The 26,599-nt window shown below is 39.6% G+C and overlaps 1 protein-coding gene across 1 annotated transcript in view; it reads left to right on the top strand.

Annotated features, from left to right (window-relative positions):
• Trim44 (TRIM family member 44) overlaps nt 1–25,480 on the top strand; it is a 102,436-nt gene extending 76,956 nt beyond the window's left edge. Inside the window, exon 5 of the mRNA XM_048443615.3 lies at nt 21,037–25,480. Coding sequence (XP_048299572.2) covers nt 21,037–21,064 — 28 coding nt within the window. The 3' untranslated portion in view covers nt 21,065–25,480. The remainder of the gene's footprint in view (nt 1–21,036) is intronic.
• Nucleotides 25,481–26,599: the final 1,119 nt, after the last annotated feature.

Below are 26,599 nucleotides of genomic sequence, written 5' to 3' on the forward strand. Positions count from 1 at the left end.
TAATCTGGGAAGTGAACATTTCCCCCAAGATCATACTTAGTAACCCTTCCACTAAACCAGATTTTTCTTTCTTTCTTTTTTTATTTATTTCCTTTTTTTTGTAATACACATTGCAGCAAGATTATAAAGCCAGTGCCAACTGCAGCATAGAACATAAATGCAAATATTCTTTAATGGAATGAGCTGGGAACAATTACCAAGTCAGCTAGTGTGTAATATCAGACAAACATTTTATTTGCTGCTCATAATAAACTTGTGTGTTGGAAAGGAAGGGTTTATTAGTTCCACTTTATTTTGCTGAACTCACAGTGCCATACACTTATTTTAGTGACAACAAAATCAGAATATACTACTGATTATATGTGTGCCTACTATGCACTGGATGCTAAGCACTTTATATGTGTGTTCTGTTCATTCATTCCTTCCTGGAGCTGGTGGGAGAGGATTCAGCTCTTCTTATTTTATATATCTGAGTAACCGAAATATAGACAAGTTTTGATGTAATTTGTCTAGTATCGCAGGATGGAACAGAGGCAGAATTTAGACTCTGTCGGTGTTAGCCTGATGCTCTCCTAGCTTCTTTTCCCTTTTCACTATCAAAACTTCATCCCTGTGTATATAGGAATGTGCCACATGGCTGACATTGCCCAGAGACCTTGAATCCATTCTGTGCCCCTGTTACTCCTTTTAATTTATGTGGTCTATCCTGTTTCTTTATTATTGTTTTTATGAACACAGAATCCAACAACACATTATTTTAAATGCTCTACCATTATGAATACATTTCCTTTCATTGTAATGACACCAACTCTAATGACTACATTATGTTTCCATGCAGATGTCACTGGTGTTTTTTGATGTTCCATTCTAATTTATGTTAGGAAATGAATGCTTAAAGTATTGCCCAGGCTCCCATTACTCCAGAGGAAATGAGAGGCGCCCTGTGTGTGTGCATATGTTCTTGCATTCATGCAGTAGATAGAATGGATTGGGCAGAATGAATTGTGTGCCTGAAATGAGAGTCTAGGTCTTTCCTGGAAGGGCACATTGAAGATTATTTGCTGTACATATTGTCAAACCTATACAAGGAGTTTTCTTTGTGAGTACATGTTTGGCCTGCTTGCTAGGCACAACTGTGCTCAGATTTTAGTAAGGAAGGGAAAGGGAGTCTTCCAAGGTCATCACCTTCTGTACATAGCCAGAAAAGGTTGCTGTTCAGGACCTGCCATCTCCCTATCCATCAGCCGTATGTTGATATAACCTTCAGTTTTGAGGGTGTAAAGTGAGACAGAAATCCACTTAGAAGCATAATATGCTGGGATTAGGAGTAGTTGTGTTACTTGATCTTTCTGATAAGAGTGGGAGCATATTATCAAGAATGAGTTTGGACAATAAAGCTCTGGGTCCTTTATGGAGGGGGATATAGTCCTCTGTTATCAATGACCTCCCTCGTTTGCACAGTGTATCTACGGTCATGATGCTGTAGACATTCAGCCTGGCTATAGGAAGGCATTGCATGAGATGTATATATGCATATACTGTTTTTTTATCCCATATCATATATATTAGTTTATCATATATGCTGTTTTTAAGGCTTAGGAGTTAAGGGGTACCTGGAAAAAATTTGCAAAAGCTGGTAGTGTGAGTCATCATTCATAAATTGCAGAAATTAAAAAATAAGAGGTCTTATAGTTCACAGACTATAATGGTATCCTCAGGAATAGTACATGTTTATATTATACCAGCTAAATCTTGTAAATATCTAGGAATATCCCCCTCGTAAAATTTGGATACTTAGTTTAAGATCACTGATTTGTTATTTATGAGGTAAATCCAAGCCAGAATAGTGATTATAAACTAAACTTAGGATGTGTTCATGTATATATGTATATTTATCTGTATATACTAAAGACATATGTGTTAAGGTTCAGAAAATGTTCCTATGCCTTCAATAGCACATGTCCCAGAAAGGGGAGGGATGGGGAAGAGAAGAAAAAGGCCAAGACCTTTCCTAGAAATTAACTTAGGAAAAGTAAAAATGCTCTCTGTATTTTTAAGTGATAGTAAATCTCACCAGAATTTTACAGCTGAAAATTTTTTTGAAAATGCATTATGGAACTTCTGATGCCGCCTTTTCTGTTGCATGGGGAATGCTTTCCCTCTCTGAGTCTCTGAAGGTTTAATTTTTACACAGTGTATTATCCGACTCTTGCCAATAACTGGAAGAACTAGTTTGCCTGTGTCTTTCCAGAAATACAAGTCTAGATGAAACCCAGGCAGTAACCTTAAAGAAGTTATTCTCTGTCCCTTCATGCTAGAAAACTTTACTTGTCCTGTGCTAAAAAGTTTATATCTGTAGAATCAAATGCCTACTTTTAAGGCATTTAAAATGCAAATAAATAACTAAATTGTATCTCTGAGCCCATATGTGGGTTCAAATAGTAATACTGCCTGTTAAATCTTTAGAAGGAAACAGCAAGAGGGCAGAAGCATTTTGAGACCTGTGGGTCTGGGCAGTCTGCCACACTGTTCACCGTTCACCGGGGACAGTGATTTGAAGCACATTTTATTTTTGCCGTGGGCAGGGTCAGTCTTTCTTCAGCCTTCAAAGTCTTTGTGAAAGGGACATGGAGAGGAAGGTGCAGAGGGAAGCTGCCTTTCGCAGCACTTTTGCAGTACAGAACACAGGCGGCAAGGGCAGTTTACCACCAGACCAAGCTTGTGTCAGAATTGCAGGAAGACTAAAACTGCAACAAAGGGAACTTATGTGTGCTCCTACTAGGCTCAGACCTCAGCTATTCTGGGTAAGAGAAGGGATGCTTTGTTACCAGCTTAATTCTCCCACATTTCCCTGCTTTTTACTCACATAAACTGTTAGGCAAGCCCGAAGACCAGCCTGAACCCTGCTTCTGTTCATTGAGCTGCCTGTGTTGACAGAGTTCCTAACAAATCTACCTTCAGGGACTAGAAACTAGAGCAGAGTCTTTTGCATCAATTCATCCTACAGGTCTTGGCCTTCTAAATGTTCAATGTTCCTGGACATTTATGTATATGGTTCACTTTCTGGTTTCTGCAAAGCTATACTTTAGCTCTAAAGAGATTGCGCCATAAAGGAGAGGGCTAGCCCCACATGTGCCTCTGTTTCTTGAACTCAGTCCTCTGTGCTTCCACTATAGTTCTTTTGTCTTGTTTTTAGCTAAAACTCATAATCTTATTTTTTCAACTATATTGAATGAGACAAGTTGTTCTAAACTTCTGAGCTTTTAAAAACCATTAATCTGAAATAAAGCAGTAGCTACATTAGTAGCTGTTCATAAAAGTCTTACCCTGTTCTAGAACTTTAACAGAATTTCCTATCAAGACTCAAACATACTTGATAACATAGGTTATCTATGATCCACTTTATAGGTGGGGACTCTAGAATTCAGTGAGAAAAATGACCTCCCCAGGTTTACTTTGTTTATTTATCTCAGTTCCCAACCCTTTTCTTTCAGATGCTAATTGATAACCAAAAGATCAATGAAAGATCCACAAGAGAGACTGCATTATAGTCTACTTGAGACTGATAGGTTGAAACTTTTTTTGATCAGGTGGATGGAAGCTACCATGCATTGCACAACACCTATCCTTCTCTTAATTAATGAGATCTGAGTGATGCAGACTTGATAAAAATCCACAGTCAACCTCAACTTTCTTTTTATTGAAAAACATGGGTTTTTTTAATTGGCCAAATGTGGATTCCAGATATGGCCACGTGGCTGACTTCTCTAAGCCTCAATTTCTACATCTGTAAAGCATAATCATCCTTGCCAATTAAAACAGTTATGAGATAAGCTTGAGGCGGGGTGGGAGGGCATCATCTTCCTTTTCACATAGACCAGTGGTTCCCAACCTCCACTGTTGCACTACTACATTTACTTTGAGAGCATGGTCTGCCCATCTTCTTCACTGGGCAGAGAGAGGCATGTGACTAAGTGCCAGTGGGTTAGGTTCACCAGAGCCTCAAGTACTATCAGGACTTTGACTCTGGTGAGATACCCAAATAATCAGTTTGTGGAGAAAATAACTCTCTCTCCAAATGAACAACAAAAAATTACTTCCACTGGCTTTATTTAAATGTGAAATATCACTTTTCCTAGTTACATTTATTTATTTATCTAAAGGTACTTAAAATAGTTTTTATAAAGGAATGTCTACATTGTCTCACAGCAGATTATCTTAAATATAAAAATAATCCCCCAAAAAATTCTCTTCTCCTTGAAGTGATGCATGAAATACCTACATTGTTATGCCTGTCCTGGGCTAAGGAAATATTTAAGTAGTGAGTGGTTGGGAAAGCAGATTGATCTATGTACTTTATGTTAACTTCTCATACTGGTGTAGATGGGAACTATCTAAAGCATTGTTCTGTATTTAACAAGTCAGATTTGGGCTCAGAATGTAAGAACCTTGAGACTCTTCTAATCCTTTAAGGAAGAAGGGAACAAAACAGAATATAGCAGAAGTCTACTGTAGGCAGACGTTTTCCTCATACATTTCATGAAAACATAGATGGTTTACCAATGATTCCTATGCTTTGCATTCATAAAGAACCTAGGACTCACTAACTACAAGAAAACTGAGGCCAGCGGGAGTCAGTATTGCAAGGAGTTACTAAGTGAGAGGATTGACTTTAGACCTTTGTTTCATTGGGTGTGGTTGTTGGTCCTCTTCGGTTTGAAAGGCAGGATTGAAAGTTTTGACAGCAGGGACGCCTGTCATCCAGGTTATTGACAGATGGCCGTCAACTGAGTAGTCTTAGTGGAGCATTGGAGTCCTGGTGTTCTTTGAGGTATTTGCATTGTTCTATCTGGCAGGGTCTTAGGGTAGGGCCAACAGAGAGTAGCTGCTTTGTAAGTATCATAAATAAATACCATGACACTAGATTTATGTTGAAATAAAGATAAAGAGATCGTCTCCATAGTGGAGTCTGAAGTGATAGAATTTTATCATTTTCCTGTCACAGGGGAACAAGCTTCAGGGAAAACTGAGAGGAGAGCATGTGTCTAACGATCCTTACAGAAATGTTTTTAGCACCCTGTTCTCACACACTAGTCCTAGGCCCCTTAAAGCTGGGCATTTTTCCTTCCCCCGCAAACCTATCCATCCATCTTCATCCCCCCATCTCAGTGGTTACAACTGGCTCATCCAGGAGCTCATCTGTGCTCAGCTGTCCCACAGCCAGCTTTGAACCCTACATCTTCAAGCAGAAGAAAAGTTCTAAGTATAGAACTCCAGAATGCAGAACAACTTTTCTAGGGAAATTTTGCTTGATGACCTCTGGGAACCTGTTTAAAGTGATGAAGGCCTTGATTTTGTCTCACATGATCTCATGCTCAGTATGTTACTTCCCCAGTATACAGGACACTTGGAGTTCAGAGTGATAGGCTTTGTTTAGTTTAACCTAGATGACATGACCTAGAGGGACAGCACCAGTATTCAGGTCCTGTGTATATGTGTTGTCTCTATGCACTCTCTCCTGTTTGATGTTGTCATGGGGTTGGGGTCTTCTAGTAATGACCAGACTAGTGCTGTCTCTCATCTGATAACACCGAAGTACAATCCAGAAAGGGCCTCTGGTAAAATGGACTGAAAATAAATGTTATATTCATCTTTTAAGATGACTATAGGAACCCTTGTTAGGAAACTGCCTTCTGGTAGGGGCAGATCCTACTGAGTCCACGCCTATTGTCTGTCTCCTCAGCTTCTTGGATGGTTGAGTAGGATTTAGGTGGAGCGCTTTCATACCACCTTTTCCATTTCCTGGGAAATGTATAATAAACATGCCTATGCAAGATGCAAGAAGGGGGATAGGTAAGTAGGGATCAGGCAGAAGAACAGAGATCCTCTCTTATCTCCTAAAAACATCTACTCAGAATCCTGAGGAAGATGTTCCACAGAGACCTCTGGCTTACTGACAGAAAACATTACTGTTTTCACAGTTTCTCCTTTTCCCCATAAAGAGAGTTTTCTTGTTACCCCTGGAATGGGCTGTAGAACAGACAAGTTAGTTTGGCATTGGCAAAAAGGGAACCCCAGGCTCTGCTTCGAAGCCAGTGCTTACTTCAGACCCCAACAGTAGCTCCTGACACTCTTCATTCTGAGGCTCAGACCTGTACTGATTGTATAGCCATATTTCAGCAGCCCGATCCTGCCTACTTCTAGCACACAGACTTTATACTGAGTTGCCATTAGTTTTTTTTTCTTTTTTTTTTCTCCCCTGAAACAGCTGTTTGTGTTTTCTTGGGGGAATGTTGCACAGAATACAGCCTGAATATTTTAAACATTGCTCTTGTTCACATTTTGAAGTGCTGGCAGTGTGGTAGACGCCATATGGAACTCTGACACCCTCTCGTCTTCTATTCTTTCCCATCTATACCCCCCCCCCATCTTCTTAGGAGACATTTCGGGCATGACCAATGAAAAGAAGCACTGGGAGCTGCTGCTGAGTCACTTTCAGCCTTCTCTCCCATGCTTTAGTCTGGCTTTTCTGGACTGTCCACAGCCCTCTGACCATGCTAAGCTGCTTCCCATCTTCCAGAGTTTATTCAAGCCGTTGCCTCCACCTGGCATGCCTTCCTCCTGACCCCATCGTCTTCCTGGAAAGTACTAATCCATCTGTCAATGATGAGTGATAAAACCATTTCTTACTTGTTATATGTGAGTCAGCTAACTTCGTTCTCCGTTTTCTCTCAATGTGCAGACTACATACATTTTTGCACAGAGGTCCTTAACTATATTCCTTCATTTGGTCATTTATTTGCACATAGTAGTTGTTCAGCTACTGTAAGATGAAAAAGACAAATGTAGTAGTGATTTAAAACATTTGGATGTGGCTGAGTACTAATTAGGAAGTATGTTAATCACTTGTTTAATACTCAGTTGTAAGGGTATCCTCGTGTTTTCACTTTCCTGAATGGCCCTGACACAACCCATCATATTTATCCTATAATCTTACTTCATTTCTTTCATAGTACTTTCTGTTCAGCTTAATTAGTTTGCTTATTGTCACCTCATTGAAGTTTATACACCCAAGAAAGCCAAAACCTTGTCTGTCTTTCTTGATGCTATTAAAGCACCTATTAAACGGCTTAATATATTGCAAATGTTCAATAAATATTCTTGCTGAAAGAGTGAATGATTTGAAAAAATAAAAAATAGAGTGAATTATTTGATGATGCTTTATCCTACAGATCACTAAAACAATGGATAATAAGATTAAATAGCTTTGTTAAAGGCACACAATTCAGGTGACAATCCTGATCAGGAGTCTTGGTCATATTCTTACATAGGTAATGTTAGCATCTTGTATTACCTTCCTTAAGGGTTCTCCAGATAAATAGTTTATAGCATTAGGAGAAAGTCTTGTTTTCTGTTGGATGTAGTTTTCTGCCTTGAAGGTCCACCTTTTCCACCCTCACCCCAGCAGCAAGTGCAGGTGTGCTACAAGGATCATGAGTCCTAAGTGCCAGGTGTGCTAGTGAACACTGGGGAATGGAGACCACAGTCATTCTCTGAGAAGCATTTACAGTGTGGTTAGGACGTGTTGAACCTGTAAGCCCCCTAGAGTCTGCAAGGACAAAGCAGGACTTTTTCCAGACCACTTTCACTGGTTCCTTGAGGTAGACCAGGGCACATCATCTGAACTTAATTTAGATTCCATTTTCCAGAGGGGAAGAAAAAAAAAATGCGCTGAAAGCCTAAATGTATTACTGTGCAACTGAATAAAAAGCAAGCCTGGTGCTTCTGACCTGGACGGACAGAATGAAGTTGACCTAGAGGGACTCTGCTCTAAGTATCCTGAGTGATTCTGCTGCTCAGGTGTCTTGGTTGTGTTGGGGGTGGGTTTGGCATGACTGTTTGGTGGAAGCTGAGGGGAAAGGCTATCTATCAGCAAGGTTATAACAGAAAAGCTGAGAGACATGCTATAGTTACAAAAACTAAAAGGGGAAAAAAAAATCTCACTACCCTCCCTCCTGCTTTTGACAAGACTATTGGGGATTCTCCATGACATGAGGAATTTTTCTAGCAATTGTAATCACAGTGGAATTTTAAGTCTTCCAAAGCCTTAGAAAATATTTAGCTGGAAACTAGTTGGGTAGATGCTGGGAGATTGACTTCACAAGGCAATCTGCCTTGCTGTCATTGAGTTTCCTGCACAGGGTTAAAAACAAGGGACAGGCCTTGATTGTAGTTGCAGCTCTGTCTAGCTCTGGGACTTAAGATGACGCTTTCTTACTCTGCTCGTCATTTTCTTTGTAAAATGGATTGTCAGTGCTGTTACACAGTTATTTTGAAAACCTAATATCAAAATGTTGGCAAAGTGATTAATTCAGAATCTAACAAATAATCACATCATTCCTATAGTGAGTGCTTTTTATATGTCTTCTTAAACCAATGTGGAAACCTTTCTTAAAGGAGGCCTCTTATTTGTGCGAGAATGGGATCTTGAAGATCAGCGTGTGTTTTTTCTACTAGTCACAACCACAGTTCCAGTGCACATAGGTTTCAAAAGTTCATGCCATTCCCGTTTAGTTCTGCACTTATAGATCAAAATATAAGCTCTCAGATAGTGCTTCAGTACCATGCTTGCCTGTCTGCCTGCTGGCCATGATTCTTGCCATGGTGGTCATAAACTTTAACCCTCCAAAATTGTAAGTCCCCTAAACTCTTCTATAAGTTGCCTTGGTCATGCTGTTTTATCACAGCAATAGAAAAGTAACTAAGATAGTCCTCAGTGATAAGTTTTACCAATCCATTGACCAGACATGCCCTTTACCAGCAAAACTATGTTTTATAAAAGCAATCATTGTTTATCATACAGTGTTTTGATCCACATTTGATGTTGGAGTGGTTATATACACCTCATTATTCCAGTGGCAATTAGAAAAGAAAATGGGCTCTTTGTTTACCTGTAGTGACAAACTGTTAACAACATGTGAGATTCTTGGGCAATGTCTCTAGGACAGACAAGTGAGCCACAGTCTGCTAGGGAGGTTTCTCAGAAAATTCATACTTTATAGGGTCATTTTGATCATTATGTATTCATTTGTAACACCAAAATATATCAGGTACCTAAAGTGTGCTAGATATTATGCCATGTGAGTGAATGTATACTGTTGTGTATGTGCGTGTATTCTGTCTATAGTAATATATTCTAGAGAGAGGATATATATATTAATGTGACATACATATATACACATATATATGTATATATATCCTTTTAGCAACTCTTTAAAGAAACTGGTTACTAATTTGCCCTCCTTTTTCAATTAAAAGCTCAGAATTCAAAAGCCTTTTGTACTAAATGGTAGAAATGTGACTCAAAACTAGATTTGTTTTGTTAATCCCAAACAAAAATGGAAGGAGAAAGACCACTTACCCAAATCATCATGGCCAAATTAATTAAAGAAAGCAATTAATTATAGTAAGCTTTTTATTCATGTCCATGGGCTTCCTCTCCCTAAGGCAGGGTTCAAGAGGTCATCATTGGATGTGAGGAAGACAAGTCTTAAGCATTGGAGGTTTCGAAATGGATGATTTGGTGGGCAGAATAGGCAGGGTTACAGGAACATAATCATAACCATTAGTCTTAACAACTTCGTGAAACAGACATTACAAGGTGGGCATAACAGTGTAGTCACTAGGTGGTCATATAATCCTTTGAAATAAAGGTTTACAGGCTGGTTATAAACAATTTTTTTAAACAATGATTGTCATGAACATGCAGTGCAGAACCCTTTGTAGTTAAGTTACAGGTGAAACATAGCCCAATCCTTGAAAAGCAGACGTTTAATCATAAATAGGAATGAACTTGGTTTGTCTTTACTATAAGATGGCTTTAAGTTTAAGATGGGGGCAGGCTGGTTCTTCAGTTTAACTCCTAAATCAGCATTCATAATTCTTAGCCATAGGAGAAGTAGCATTAGTTTTTTAAGAGTTGTAGTTCTTCCAACTTATAATGGTCTTCATATTTCACACCTTATCCCACGTTCATCATGAGACTCTAAGCTATTGAAATAATGTGAACACACACACATACCTTTTTATATAGAGATGAGATTAGTGTCAAGTACGTTTATTTATTGATCCTTTTCCCCTCTCTTGGTTACTTGCAAGATCTAGCAACTTGGGGCAACAGAAAATTTGAAGCCCCAGATATTATTTAATTTTATGGCTAAGATTTTTTTTAAAGGAAACTGCTTGAGAGATTTGGTTTCTATTATTCATATGCTAAGAGAAGATGAAGAAACTAGGTCAGGTGATTTCCTGAAGGTTTAGGAAGCAGGGAAGGCAAACTTTAGGCTGTTTTCTCATTCTTCTCCCCCTAGAGTAGCAGGGGCCCTAATAGAGGGTGTGAAAGGTTCCTTTCAGTTCTCTCTACAGGAGATCAGTAAGGAAGTAAGATCCAGAAGTGTTGGGGGGAAGGAAGGAAGGTTGCAAACAGTCAATATAATGGCAGAAAAAAGGAAAACCTAACTGCTCTCCTGGCATTTGCCTCTTACAGACACATGCACACACAGGCACTCTTATCTCTGCACTAGTTCAGTTTCCTGCTTACCCTTTGAAACCATCCTATTTGTGGCAGGGGTGAAGGGAAAATGGGCATTCTCATCTCTGTATAAGTAATGGTTATAAATCAGCACACAGTGATTTCTTCCATACATTTTAACAATAATGTATCAAGAGTCTTTAGAAACACATATCCTTGTCTTGTTGGGGAAATGACTGATTCTAAGATGTGGGAAAACATAAGACAAGCCTGGAGGGTCTTGTAATACCTTAAAGAGAGAAAGAGCTCAAAACAAGCCAAAAGAAAAGTTCACATTGGTGAAGAAATGTCAAGGGAACTAACTAAAAGTACTCCAAAGGCCAAAACTGAACAGCAGAATAATTTTAGATTATAACCCCAAGTATAAAAATGCCCAGGAGTCTATACTGATTAAATGACTGAATAGGTGAGTAAAGGAAGAAAGAGCAAATCTTATGTTCAAAAAATTTCAGATGATTTATGTAAATACTCTTTAAGGAGAAAGGGAGTAAGATTGGGCTACTCATAGTAACTTTCTTCGAAACAGTACACTATGTGAAATGGGAAAAGAGTTAAGTACTCTGAAAAATTGGACAATTCATAATGACGCTGGTGGTCATGATCAGTTTTAACAGTGTGAAGTTATATTGAATTTAAACCCTTGATAGCACATGATTGCAATTTAGCTCTGTAGTTTTCCTTCCAAAACCCTGTAACCATGAGCAAGACATTTAACAAATCCCAACTGAAGAACATCTTACAAAATATCTAAGCAGTACTATACCATCAAGAGTAGCTATGGCAATAACCAGAAACCCTGGGAATGGAGACCATTAAATGTGGTTTCCCTAACACAGTAAATGACAAGAAGTGATGAATCATTTCTTGTTGGCAATAGGGAAAACTAAGCATAATTCTTTTGTTAATCTAGAGTTTTCTAAAGTTTAAAGCCTATTTTAAAAGTACAGATAATACCTTTTGATCCAGGAGTTTCCCTTCTGACATTTTTCTTTGGAAATTGTTAAGGATGATTCATCTGCATTGATGTATGTCACAGAAATATGGGAAATAGTGAAAAGGTAGAGATCCTTCAAGTATCCAATATTTGGTATTCTAATTATATGTGATTCAGTCATGACTCATAATCTTAAAGAAATATATTTCTTGATGAGGAAAAATGGTCATGACTGACTTGAATGGAAAAAGTAGGTTATAAATGAGCTTAGGAAGTATGAGCCAATTTTATGAAAGCTAGGTATGTATTTTATACATGCATAGAAAAGATAGGTGCAAATACATTTCAATGTGTTCATTGGGATTATCCCTGGTATATGGTTCTATAGAAAGTTTTCTTTTTCATAGAAGTAGCACCCATTTAGTATGGAAAGCAAAAGACATTCAAAGAAAGTTACATTTTGATTTTTATTTGTTATTACTCTTTTCTTTCTTTCTTTCTTTCTTTCTTTCTTTCTTTCTTTCTTTCTTTCTTTCTTTCTTTCTTTCTTTTCTTTTCTTTTCTTTTCTTTTCTTTTTCTTTTTGGCTAGAAGTAACCAGTTCTTAATCTGGCAACAACAAAGGATTCAGTTCTCAAGAAGGGAGTTTTAAAGCAGATGTGGTATTGGCAGGCTAAGGAGCCTCTCTGTTACTTCCATTCATTTACCTCCCCGTAGCAGGACACTGGCTGAAAGGCTTCTCTTCCAGAGAAGCAGGACTTTATGCACACTTGTATGTAAGTGTGAGGAGCATCACCTTCTATGTTCATAGTGATCAAACTTGACACTTGGTCAGAAGCTACACTCAGGCTCTAAATAGATCTGCAGACGGAGGGGCAGCTGTGACAAACCAGGTCTGTATTTCTATAGGCCTCCTTACCTGGCTTTTCTTTCATATGTTAGAAAAACAATGCACATTCTTTTATTCCACCACAAAACTTGATGGTGGGCATTACTGTCCCATTTTTCAGATGTTAAAAATATCTCAAAAATCTTAAATCACCACTACTTTTTATAGGGCTGGGAAACGAGTTACACTCACCTCTTTCCTGAGTTTGGTGTGATTCCTGAAAGTTGATTATTTCACCAAATCTGTCATTTACAAGCTGTGAACCTTGTACAAATAAATTATGTAACATTCTTGAACCTCAGTTTTCTCTTCTGTAAAATACAGATGATACCTACCAGAATCTGTAATAGAATACCAATTCTTTTGTTTGTTTGTTTGTTTGGTTGGCTTGGTTTGTTTTTCGAGACAGGGTTTCTCTGTAGCTTTTTGGAGCCTATCCTGGAACTTGCTCTGTAGACAGGGCTGGCCTCAGACTTGGAGAAGTCCACCTGTCTCTGCTTCCCATGTGCTCGGGTTAAAGGCTTGTACTACTACCACCTGGCACCAATTCTTTTTCTAGAGATTTATTGTCTTTTATTTTATTAGTGTGCATGCTTTGCCTGCATGCTTTTCTGTGTACTACCTGGTAGCTTCAGAGGCCAGAAAAGGGTGTTGGACCCTTTGGAACTAAAATTATAAATTGTTGTGAGCCACCATGTAGATTATTGAGTCCTGGAGGAGCAGCCAATACTCTTAACTACTGAGCCATCTCTGCAGCCCCAGCACATCAATTCTTACCTGCAGAATGGAGATCCAGTACTAGAAGTTATTGTTATAAATGTTATGAATATAAATTGCTTATGGGCCATTAAGTCAGGCTTTTGTAAATCATGGTAGTTGTGAAAGGAGAGAAGACTTAAAATATAAATCATGATGTAGTCTAGAGAAGGAAGAGCCCTTTTCCTTGTCCTTACTATGACTTGCAAAGGAAGGTGAGTGAGGCTGAAACAAAGCCTTTCTTCTTTTTTTAATATATATATTGATTTTTTTTTTTATTGAGCTCTACATTTTTCTCTTCTCCCCTCCCTGGCTCTCCCCTCCCCCTCAACCCTCTCCCAAGGTTCCCATGTTCCCAATTTACTCAGGATATCTTGTCTTTTTCTATTTCCCATGTAGATTAAATACATATATGTCTCTCTTACGGTCCTCATTGTTGTTTGGTTCTCTGGGATTGTGATTTATGGGCTGGTTTTCTTTGCTTTATGTTTAAAATCCACTTATGAGTGAGTACATGCATGTCTTTCTGGGTCTGGATTACCTCACTCAAAATGATGTTTTCTAGCTCCATTCATTTGCTTGCAAATTTCAAGATGCCATTATTTTTTTCTGCTGTGTAGTACTCCATTGTGTAAATGTACCACATTTTCCTTATCCATTCTTTGGTTGAGGAACATTTAGGTTGTTTCCAGGTTCTGGCTATGACAAACAATGCTGCTATGAACATTGTTGAGCACATGTCCTTGTGGCCCAGTTGAGCATCCTTTGGATATATACTCAAAAGTGGTTGCTGGGTCTTGAGGAAGGTTGTTTCCTAATTTTCTGAGAAATCACCACACTGATATCCAAAGGGGCCTTACCAGCTTGCACTCCCACCAGTAATGCAGTAGTGTTCCCTTTACCCCACAACCTCTCCAATATAAGTTGTCATCAGTGGTTTTGATCTTGGTTATTCTTACTGGTGTAAGATGAAATCTCAGAGTTGTTTTTGATTTGCATTTCTCTGATGACTAAGGATGTTGAACATTTCCATAAGTGTCTTTCAGCCATTTTAGATTCTCTGTTGAGAGTTCTCTGTGTAGGTCTGTACTCCATTTTTTTAATTGGATTATGTGTTCTTTTGATGACCAGTTTCTTGAGTTATTTGCATATTTTGGAGATCAGACCTCTGTCTGATGTGGGGTTGGTGAAGATCTTTTCCTATTCTGTAGACTGTCATTTTGTCTTGTTGACTGTGTCCTTCACTTTACAGAAGCTTTTCAGTTTCAGGAGGTTCCATTTATTAATTGTTTCTCTCAGTGTCTGTGCTACTGGGATTATATTTAGGAAGTGGTCTCCTGTGCCAATGTCTTCAAGTGTACTTCCCACTTTCTCTTCTATGAAGTTCAGTGTGGCTGGCTTTATGTTGAGGTCTTTGATCCATTTGAACTTGAGTTTTATGTGTGATGATATATATGGATCTATTTTCATTCTTCTTCATGTTGATATCCAGTTGTGCCAGCACCATTTGTTAAATATGCTTTTTTTTCATTTGATATTTTTTGCTTCTTTGTCAAAAATCACGTGTTTGAAAGTGTGTGGATTAATATCCAGGTCTTCTATTTGGTTCCATTGGCCCTCCTGTCTGTTTTTATGCCAATACCAGGCTGTTTTCAGTACTGTAGCTCTGTAGTAGAGTTTGAGTCAGGAATTGTGATGCTTCCAGAAGTTCCTTTATTGGACAGGATTGTTTGGGGTATCCTGGGACTTTTGCTTTTCCATATAAAGTTGAGTACTGTTTTTTCGAGGTCTGTGAAGAATTTTGCTGGGATTTTGATGGACATTGTATTGAATATGTAGATTGCTTTTGGTAAGATTGCCATTTTACTATGTTAATTCTACCTACCCAAGAGTATGGGAGGTCTTTCCACTTTCTGGTGTCTTCTTCAATTTCATTCTTCAAAGATTTAAAGTTCTTGTCATACAAGTCTTTCACTTGTTTGATTAGAGTTACTCCAAGATGTTTTATGCTATTTATGGCTATTGTGAAGGGTGATGTTTCTCTGATTCTTTCTCAGCCCATTTTTCATCTGTGTACAGGAGGGCTACTGATTTTTTTTTTGAGTTAATCTTGTATCCTGCTACATTACTGAAAGTGTTTATGAGTTGTAAAAGTTCCTTGGTAGAATTTTTGGAGTTGCTTATGTACACTATCGTATCAGCAAATAGTGAGAGTTTGATTTCTTTTCTAATTTGTATCCCTTTGATCTCTTTTTGTTGTCTTATTGCTCTAGCTAGGACTACAAGAACTATATTGAATAGATATGGGGAGAGTAGACAACCTTGTCTTGTTCCTGATTTCAGTGGGATTGCTGTGAATTTCTTTTCATTTAGTTTGATTTTGGCTGCTGAAAGCCTTACTTTCTAAAGAACCACAAGAGAAGTAGAAACCATGAAGCTTTTGCTGAGATCAGAGCTTATTCTTCATGCTTTTCTAGGTACTGATCAACCCAGTGTTTGCGCCCAGCTAGGAAAAAGATGGTAGAACTGACCAGTCTTCAGGATGGATAGAAAAGGTGGAATGGGGAGGAGTATGAGAATAGAAAAGCCCTACAAATAAGAGCCAGTTAATTAACTCAAAAGTGTTTAATTTGGAAAGGAGCTTAGCTTTATCTGTTGTGGAGTTTTCCTAAATTATATTTATCACTCAGGCTATTCCACTTTCTCAAGTGAGAAAATGTGTTCCAGAATCACATAGCAGAACCTGAACTTGAATGCCGGTCTTCTCATACACTTCTTAGACCCATGACAACAAAGAACATTTTGTTTTCTTTTATATTTATACATAACTAGCTCTCCAGCTTAAGACTAGTAAGTTCCCACGCTTAACTGCACAACAACTCAGGTTCCTTTTTGCCCAGGCTGTAGGGGCAAGTGAGTCATGGAGGAAAGCTCCTGGGTCAGAGAGTGTGGTCCATCCTGCCCCACTCCTGCCCCCCCCCCCCCCGCACAGCTGGCATACTTACTAGAACTAGGCAGTTGCTTCCTCAAATACTGAAAGCTCAGGGCTTCCCAGTTAGGTTTTTGTGCAGTGCCTATGTGGCCTAATTAAAAAAAAATTACTCAGTCTAACCTTCCTCCTTTCTTCTCCCTCCTCAGTGTTAATATCTCTTAATTTCTCTATTCTCTTGAGTTGAATAATTCTTTTAGAGCAATGGTTAATTAGTAAGTGGCCGTGAACTCAATGATGATGAACAAGCAGTGCCAATCATAGTAAGTGCATTAAATGCATAGGAAAAGAAACTATGATCTCAGAGTGCCTACCATCTCACTTACTAACTTCCTTTCACACCCTTTCAACTCTGCGGACAAACTGCAAAACTGAGCTACCTGTCTTTATGGATTTGTCAGGATTATCTTCTGCATGACAACCTTCTTTCAGCAGGTGGTTGGGGTTGAGTGTGACTAGGCCTTGTATCTTCTCCCAGCTTACATCTTTAGGTGCCATAGCTAATTGAAGGGCTATCTCAGAATGCCCAAGTCTTGGAAGAGAGGACACAACATTCCTTATACTACTTGGGACTTCTTGGCCCCATTCTGTTCCCACAGACCCTGACCCTAGACAGAGAGCTGCTAAATCTCACACCACCATCCCATTCCGAATTTAGGTGCTCATAGTTCCTTTAGTTAAATGTTCTGGTTGTGCATCCCTTAAAGAAATACAGGGAAAAGTGTGTGCCTCCTTGCCCTCCTTTAAGTTAATTCCTTAAGTTTTGGGTCAAGTATAGATAATTAGAAAGGATGTGACTTCTTGTATCATGTTGTGTCCATCTCATTTTATGTATGTTTTTGTCAAAACTGACATCACAAACTTATTAAATTTACAGCGGCAATATTTACTATATAATCTAATTGACAAATCCATTTCTTACACCCAAATTTGTCAGCCAAATCACACTCACTTTCTGTTAGATCTGATTTCATTTATATCCAATTCAAATAAACATACTAGTGCTTTGTGACAGCGGTCTTCTGAGTTTAAATCTTAGTGAAACATAGAGATAAGCTATTGCCTTCTATAGATGCAATAGAGAATAATGTCTTACTATTTCTTACCCTGCTTTCACGGGATCTCTTTAAAGACTTTGCAATGCAGTGTGTAGACGGTGTGTATATCTTTCCTGAAATGGGAGTGAGAAGATTTTGAAAATGGACCTGGTTACAAAGAAAACCTGTACCCCATGTTCTTAAGATGATCACTTTTAGGAAAGAAGATACGTAGAAATTAAACACTTGCAAATTGTTCTTATGATTATCCATATACAAGTCATTCCTGGAAAGTCATTATATACACCAGGGAATGTGCACTACAGCTTTAAGACTACTGTTTCTAAATAAGCTACCTTCAATCCAGACCAGTCAGTGAACAGAAGCCTCCTAACTAATCCACAGTACTACTCAGTGTCCTGCTATTACCAGCATTGACAAGGGACAATTTTTCTAGAAACCTGCTTAGAATGGTCAGAACTATGAAACTTTATGTTCAATCCCTGTATTTCCTTAGCTTTGAAGTTGTCATTCAATAAAAAGATAAGTAAACCTATCCAGGAGGATGGTTCAATGCATGAGGACCAGCAAATGCAGGGGGACCTAAACTTAGACTTTCAGAGCTCACATAAAAACTGTGTTGACATTTCATGTCTATCGCCCAAGTACTGAGGGATGACTGGTGACAGGCAGATGTCATAGGCTTGCTAACATTTATTTTAGTTGAAATGGTAAGCTTTGGGTTCCATGTAAGACTGTCTCAAAAATATAGTGGAGATTTATAGAGGTAGACACCCAACATCAACCTCTGGCCTCCATGATTACACAGAAACACACACAGAGACATACACACACTCCACATACATATTTTTAAAAAACTGTTTTCATCTCAACCATCTGAAGGAAATTTAGAAATAACATGTTTAATCTAAAATATAATAGTTTCAGGTGCCAAAACAAAGGTATTGAGGGAACATTAGAAGAAGGCAAATTTTTAATTTTCATTTTTAAAAGGAAGGGTACAACTCCTTTCATCATGTGTATATAAAAAGTCTGACTGTAACATTGCAAGATATGTAGCACTACCCTGAGGAAGTGAGATTCACTAAGAATTCAACAGTTCCATGACCTTAGGATCATTGTATGATGGTACTACCTTCTTAAGAACCTCAGTAGAATAAAGAGAATGGCTGTCTGCCTAATGCCCCTCATTCATTAGAAATTGATACATTAAACAGATACCTTAAAAGATCTCTGTAACCTGCAATCCCCAGTCCACTTGTAGATCTCTGAATGGCAAGTAGGTGTTTCTGTGGAAGCAGATGGGTACCTGAAGAGGAACCACGAAGATTTTAAGGCATTTCAGATAAGGTCATTTGAACATATGCTCATGTAAGAAGTGAAAGCAGAATGGAAAAGAAAGGAGATGCCTCTCACTGATGAGTAACCCACCAGAAGAAACCATATACCAATTGGGTACCCGTGCTGCACATTTCTTTTTATTATTATCATGAGAAACCGGTTGTTTTATGAAAATATGCTATCTTTTTTCTTTAAAAACAAAACAAAATATCTCCCGAGCCCCCATCACACCAGGGCTGTGGCATCTGTATGGGTGACCACTCTGCCCTTCTGATATCCAGCCTAACACACAGTAGACAATCAGTAAATATTTAGCAGTTGAAGAAATCAATAAATGACATATCAGACTCACAGGGTCTCCTGCTCTAAACAGTGAGAAAATTTTATCTTTCAGGCCCGGGAACAGATCTCTCTTAGAGTAATGAGAATAGATTTTATCAGTAAAGACCTGATCTTTTCCCTGAACTACTCCAAGTTTTATACAGTTTTATAGTAAAAACCTAAACACTGATCCAGGTGGTGGTGGTACACACCTTTAATCCCAGCACTTGGGAGGTAGAGGCAGGTGGATCTCTGAGTTCAAGGCCAGCCTGGTGTAGATGTTTCAGGACAACCAGGGCTATACAGAGAAACCCAGTATCAAACTGCCTCCCCCCCCAAAAAATGAAAAAGAAATTGTGTATGATTTGATATTCTCAGTTTGAGATTGGGGTTGTTGACATCTTTGAAACTATGATGAAAATCATGGCCTTTCTGAGACAAAGGAACACATAGATAAAACTCTGAATGAATTTCAGTAGGTTCATGAGTGCTTTGTCTCAAGAACGCTAAAAAATGAACTGCAGCCTAAGGAAAGGGCACAGTCACCATCAGTCCTCTCATATTAGAAGGAAGACTGGCAGAGAAACAAAAAGAACTTGCTCTCAATACCAAGGGGAGAATATGGGGCCAATTTTATCTGTGCTTTGATTCTGGCTACAATCTTTTTATAAAAGACCTTTTGTTCTCTTTGGGACAGATGCCACCAAATACTGCTCTAATGGCAGTCCTCTGGTCAGCCCTGCCTACGTGCACCCTTTATCTCATGACTGGACAGTCAATAGGAAACAAGTAGTGCAGAATTCTGATGTGGCTTGTTACTGACTTGACTCTTCTGGCTTCTAGAGTGCACTCCCCTTAATCTGTAGGCCCATGTCTTAAGTGTTTGTACTTTGGAAGTACTAGAACCCCACTGCTAGAATATTTTATCTCAGCTGTTTCTCCAGATGGAAACAAAGAGCACAGATTTATGTAGACAAAGATAATCCTTTCTGAGAACTTTATAGGTCATAGCTGGAAGCTGATGTATTATAAACCATTTCATTCTCTTCCAGCTTGAACTTTAGACTTCCAGCCAAAATTAAACCTTGATCTCAAAGAACTCTAGGTTCTTACATCTCACTGAGCTTCACTTTCTTCATCTGGGCAATATAGAAAATAATAGTTCCAATATCCTGGGATTGTAGTGAGGAGTAATAGAAAAACTGAGTGAACGACCTCGTTCTGGGTCATGATATTTCTGTCCAGTAAGCAGGAGATCAAGTTGTGTCTTGTCTGTGTTTGAATCGGTGACCTCTAGAAGTGAATGAGGAGTGCCTAGGCAGGTCTGCTGCTTTTGCCTTTCTGTAAGGGTGCTCACCCCTGCTGCCTTTTCCCAGAACCAGTGGTGCTTACTTGGGAGCAACTGAAGTAGTAGCTGTACCTTTGGGACTGTACACTTGGTTTTGGCACTGAAACACTGACCCTGGAATCTTGTGATTGCATTAGTTCCTCCCACTCTTTCTTTCTGTTGTTTTTGGAAGTCATTTTATTGAGCACTTCTGTGTGTTCATTGTACAACTTCTAGATGTGTAGTCACTGGTAAAATAGTATGAATGCTACCCTTGTATACTTCAGTAGAAGGGGGATGAGAATAAATACCAAACTATAGAATGTGATAGGAGGGAAGGAGGGAGGGCACACAGAGAATGATCCAGTCCTGATGAGGTAGAGCACTTTCTGGAGACTAACTTTGCGGCATGAGCAAGACATTGGCTTTACCCAGGGCAGAATGCCATTCATTGCTGCTTCTTATTTTTCTGACCTAATAATAGGTGGCCTAACACTTAAAGGAAATCAAACTTCTGATTTCTGCTAGCAGTTCATTTTGCTCATTAAAATTCTAAGTCTCGTGATTCCTCTTGCTCCTTTACTTAATCATAGTATACTGGGTACTGTATATTTTACACATGTTCTTATTTGATCCTCTCACAACCCAAGATAGTAAGTTTTTAATTTTCATGATCACTATAGTTAAATTTAGAAATCAGAAATCAAAAAAACTAAGGTACTTCCTGTTGCTCTACTGCCGAGTAGCACGAGATCGTCAGCCTGTATATTGTCTTGCTTCCCTTCCTGTGGCTGGTGTCTGAACTCATCTGCCTCTCCCTTTCTTTCATAGTGGTGCCAGTGAAGAAGAGGACACATGAAGACAAACCATTCCTCGTGGAAAACACCCCTTCCCCGTGTGTATGTGACAGCGTGTTTGTAATGGCTTCTGATATCTGTGAAAGCTGCCTGGCAACAAACTTCTTCCACTGGATATGTCCCCAGATCCACAGCGGGCACACATGTCGCCAAGAGACAACAAGTTTTATGAGTACTGACTGTGTGCTTCTTGTTCTCTTGTGGTAGGTCACGGGAAGAGTCCCGTTGATCAACTTGGAGGCTCTTCAGGCAACTCCCCAAAGGCTGCTTTGAACTTACTTACTCAGGAAAGCCAGCCCCTGGAATATTGTGCAAGTCAACAGTATCACTTCCTTAGGAAGGTTCTAGAATATCTTGAAAGGAAATAAGTTACCTGCAAACAGAAAACCCACTTTGTTTGTACTAAAGCTTACAGCAAATGTGGCCAAGCAGGGCCACACTGGCTCCTTAGACAGTCTCTCATAGTCCAGTCCTGCCTTTGTGAAAGGCATTAGAACAACTGGGTGGAACATGGGGTTGAAGAAAGAGTCCAGAGCTAGAAAGAAGATATTTTTAGTATATGGTATTATCTAGGACTTCAGATTCATAATTCAGTGCTGAGGAAATGGAAAAAGTGATTGAAGAGGTAGAAAGGAAATGATTTTAAGGAGTTAGAGGGGGAAAAGAACAAAGGAATCTGATTAAAAGTTGAAATCCGTGTTTCAGAATTCAGATTGCCCAAATTTTCCAAATTGTCACTAAAGTGTCTGATAAAACCTGAATTCTTGGGCTAACTGTATAGACTACTAGGTCTGTCACGACATAGAAGACTGGCACGTTTATCACCAGGTGGGAATTGTCACTGTAAAATTTACCAGTTCCACCCCCAGGTTAGCCTAAGGTGGCTTCAGTGCACTGTGATGAGAATCCATGCCACTCGCTGGCTGGCTGGATTCAGATCCATCTGCCAGCAAACATTCCCTCTCTTTCCTACAATTGGAATCCTCCTCCCTGCAGTGGGCCTTCAGTTCACCTCCCACACCCCAGCTCTCCCCTCCCATGTAGCATGAGCAGGCATGCCCCAGAGCTGCATTTCCTGGCCTTCTCCCATTCCCAGGTCACAGTTCTTACAACCACACTTTTCAGAGTCAAGGAAACAGTGGTGTGTTGGGAGATACCCAACTGCAAGCTTACACACACACACACACATCTTGAGACATGAGTTTTTCTTACCAAATGATTTAAAAGTCAGAGGAATAACGTTGTGTTTTAATAGAACAAACAGTTGTTAGAGAAGAGACTGTTCATATACTTATACTGTAGAGATAAGGTGGGAGACTTGGAAGGTAACACTCGTTTGCAGGTGGACAATGTGTACCCTCCCCTCTGCTTGTGTGGCATTTCCATGTTCACACTGAGATTCTGTCTGAACTGTGTCCAAGCAGCCTTGCGGTTGCTGTTGACCAAGCTCTAGACTTTCAGTGTCTCTGAGGTGGATCCAAGGAGTCTGCCTTGGGGGAAATCCCCCTTTTCCTGCCTGCCTGCTTGCCTGCCTATAACCTGTATACTTATCATGAAGCTTTAGGGGCAGCTAATGTGTGTACAGGATAGTTCTGCGGCAGAATCAGCACATGCTTACTGTAGGGTCCTATTTATATCATTGTTCAATCCTGTGCGTGCTATAAAATGATTTATTCCTTTGAGGCCAGGAAACTGCTAAGCCTGTATGCTCTAGGTTAGGATTACCCTAGCTTACTACACATATAACGGTGTCGGGAGGGAGGAGTTTAAAATTAATATATATATATTCATTCACAAACTGGTGGCTAGTAGATAACTTAGACAATTTTGATCCTTTACCATCTGTCTGCAAAGACTGGAGAATTTAATACACCCTGAGTTAACAACCTCCAATGATACCCCGTTTTAAAAATTCTTTACAAAGGACCAAAACTCCTCTAGAAAAAAATGTAGAAAATCATAAGATTGAAAAGACTTCAGATTTTGGAAGCTTGTTTGTCTTTCCCCAGTAATCAATCATTGTTTGATCTTTACATGTTGACCTTGTATTACCAATGGACAGATCATTGGCTTTTCACACCTAATCATGCTATTATTATATCAGTATTTGGGAAATCCAAGCATTTATGTAGTGGTTATAAACAGAACTATAAAAATATTTGCCAACCTGTCTCTATGAAGTATCATCTGTCTGGAATCCTCAAGGAAAGCTTTTCCCTTTCTTTAGAAAGGGTTTCAGATTTGCTCGTGGGCTCCCGCTGTCTCCAGCACCTGGTAAGATTTTAACCAGGAAATTAAACACAGCACAGCAGCTTCTGCCTGCCCAGATCCCTAAGTTTCTGTGGCAGCATTTATCACTGTAAGGACTAGGATGCTTTCTGCAGTGGTGCCAGCTTCATCCTCAGAGCTAGGACCTGCTGCTTGGCCTTGTGCCCTCATGAGGAAACTTCTTGCCTTCCAGGTCAGTGTGAGTTAGATTTGTGTGTGTCCTGGTTGACTGTAGAAAGCAGAGTTGACCCGGATCCCTAGGAGAAATCATCAAGTGATTCAGGTAAAGGATGTCTCCAAAAATGAGTTGGGTACCCACAGCAAGTCCTGGCAACCTTCTGAATGTTGAGTTTTTGAGAACAGTTCCAAGAAATGTTTGATTTCTCAGCTCTGACAGCCAGGAAAAGGAAGTAACCTGAGGATAGACTATGAACCAACCCTCTGTAGATGTGCTGAGAACAAGTCTCTTATCTGTAATTGCTAGGAAATGCTGGAACCAGTTCTCAACACAGCTCTCCCTTCCCTGCAGTCAGCTCTCTGCCCCATACCATGTCTCACCTACAAATTCAGAGAGAGGAAGAGGATTTCAGTTCCCCAGTGCAGTTATGCCCGTTCACATTATAAACTGTTTTTCAAAGACATCAAGATGACCTTACTCCTCTCTGTTAGATGTTGTAAGTACTCATTATTAACTTGGGCTGGGGAGTGTTTTCTTTCAGTGTCATCCCCACAAAAGAAACAAAAGGGGATTTGACCTTCAAGAGGGTAAAGTTTTCAGACATAGTGAAGGTGACAGTAGTCTTCAATATCTCCTGCTTCATTGCCATAGAAAAGCAAATCCTCATATTTTAGTAAACTCAGCTACCATATTCTGTACTCTGTGAGAACGTGCCAATTCAAATTACTAACTTTGGACTCCCTACCTGGTGTGTTTGTGTGGGGGGGGTGTAAATGAGAGAGAGATTTGTACACACGTGCACATACTATTGTTTGAGTTAAGTGAGACTCACAACTGCCCCTGGTGATCTTATATGCCCCCACAAAGATTTCTTCTCGCTCCACACCAGATAATGGTGTGTGAGTGCTGGCTTTCCAGAGTAGCCCCTAGTGGTTGGTGTCAGCTTTGAAAACAGAGCCAAGGTGATATAGCCAGGAAGGAAATTGCACCCCACCCCCTTCCACCATGTCTAATAACATGTAAAATTTAGATGCCCTGTCATTTTGGTGACTTGGATCATTTTGGTCACTCCATTTGGGCCTGAGTGTACAGCTGTACAATTTATAACCTTGTAGTAGTCAGAGGTCTAGAAAGTCCTATCTCCCCACAGGAAAATGTCCTGCTGATTCCTGATATAATACTCTTGTGTAATAGCTATTCAGTACATGCTTTTCAGTAAATTGGTTGCATGTTTACTGTGGGCTGAGCACATCTAGATTTTTTTGTTTGTTATTTTAAAGACAAAAATCCCATTATAAATCAAGTGCAGCCCTGCTCTAAGGGAACAGGCCCACAGGAGGATTGCAGATCTTACTGACACTGCCTTCACCTAGCAGTGTTTCTGAGGCCTTCACCCTATGGAATTCCAAGAGCCATAGGAACTGAGTGTTTGCCAGGAAAACAGGAGATCATTTGGATCACTTGGTCTCACATTACCATGTGAGGCTGAGAACTCACCAGAAACATCAGAACTCGGGCCAGAACAAGAAGGTGAAAATAAATGAAGACATTTGAAGGTGTCTTGAAGGTGACACCTTGAAGATATCTTGAAGGTGAGAAGCAGCCAGAGTCCATACTGGACTTGATGTGACTTTGAGGGGACCAGTGATTTATACTTTGTGGAAGTTAATCCTGACCAGTCTTACAGTGACAGGCCACAACGCGTGAGTGGGTAGAACCAACGAATCCATTGTCTTCTGCCTGTTTTCGTGTACATAGTCACATTCCCTCCTTAGTCATCTTCCCCTTCCTCCCTTTACACTAAACAAGGGAACACTCAGTCTTTCAAGGGAATTACATATCTGAGTTAATGTTTCAGTATATCATTTTCATACTGTAAATTATTTTGTAAGAGAGATTTACTGCTATCCCAGGATGTTCGGACTTGGCGCCCCTGTGCATTTGGAAATCAATAAACTATTACTGGAAATACCATTTGTCTCTCAGAGTGGTGCACAAAGGCCCCTGCTAGGTGTAAATATTCATGATGATATGCATGCTTAGCTATGGTGTTTGTGCTATTAGATATGGGGACCTAATTTACTCCTGACTTCCTAAAGTGCCTTCCTTAGGAGACCTCTGGAAGGTGGCAAAGGGTAAACCAGAGCATGTTAGTATTTATAACAGTGCCTAGATTGGATTAAATTTGATATATGGATAGATTATAAGGTATTTACTCCTGTGATCTTTTCAAACACCACTTAAAACTTTACAACTTTGATTAACTAGGAGTAAGATCAGAATTTAGTCTGTGGCAAATGTTCTTTAGAAATAAAAACTAACCAGCACCCTTGAGCAAATTATAGCTAAGCTAGCAGGGCCATCCCTGTGGAACGTTGAAGGTACCTATTTGAATATAATTGATGAGAGAATTAAGTTGTAAGTAAACTCATTTCAGGCTGGCTTTACACATGGGGCCAACTGATGTACTGAAATCTGGAGTCATGCACCCAGGCCTTCAGTAGCCAAATGTGATGATCAGAGGTGTAGAACTATGCGGATCTGAAAATGCAAGCCTTCCCAAAAGTATAAGACTTAAAGTTTCAAAATCCTGAAAGCCACCAGAAAGGACATTTGTGAACCCTGCTCTAATTTCCTTTTCTCAAGTGTGTCTTCATTAACTTTCTACCTGGTACTATGAGAACTTTGATTAATTGGTTGTTTCTTAATTCTGCGTACGTGTAGTCTCATTTCCTTTAGATTCATAAAAAAAGTGAAATTGCGTCTTGTCTGTAATATCTCCTGGTCTTCACAAGGTCACCCAATAAGCCAAGCTGGATTAAAGCCCCAGAGCAGAAGACTGTCTCCTGGAGCAATCATTATGTCCCACTTCCTCCCCAGTTGCTGAGGGCATCTCCTCTGCTGGGGGTTGAGTGGGTAGCATTGCCAGGCGCCATAGCACTTGGTAGTCTCCAGCATTTCAAACCACAGTGTATTGGAAGGTCTTCGCCCCTGCTTCCTGGTGCCAGTACCTCAATACCGCATCCCGTTGCCCCGTTGCTCACTTTATTGTCTTTCTCCTCAATACCGCATCCTGTTGCCCTGGTCCTTC

Source organism: Myodes glareolus, chromosome 10 (genome assembly GCF_982192425.1).
Source record: "Myodes glareolus chromosome 10, mMyoGla1.1, whole genome shotgun sequence".
Taxonomy (NCBI): domain Eukaryota; kingdom Metazoa; phylum Chordata; class Mammalia; order Rodentia; family Cricetidae; genus Myodes; species Myodes glareolus.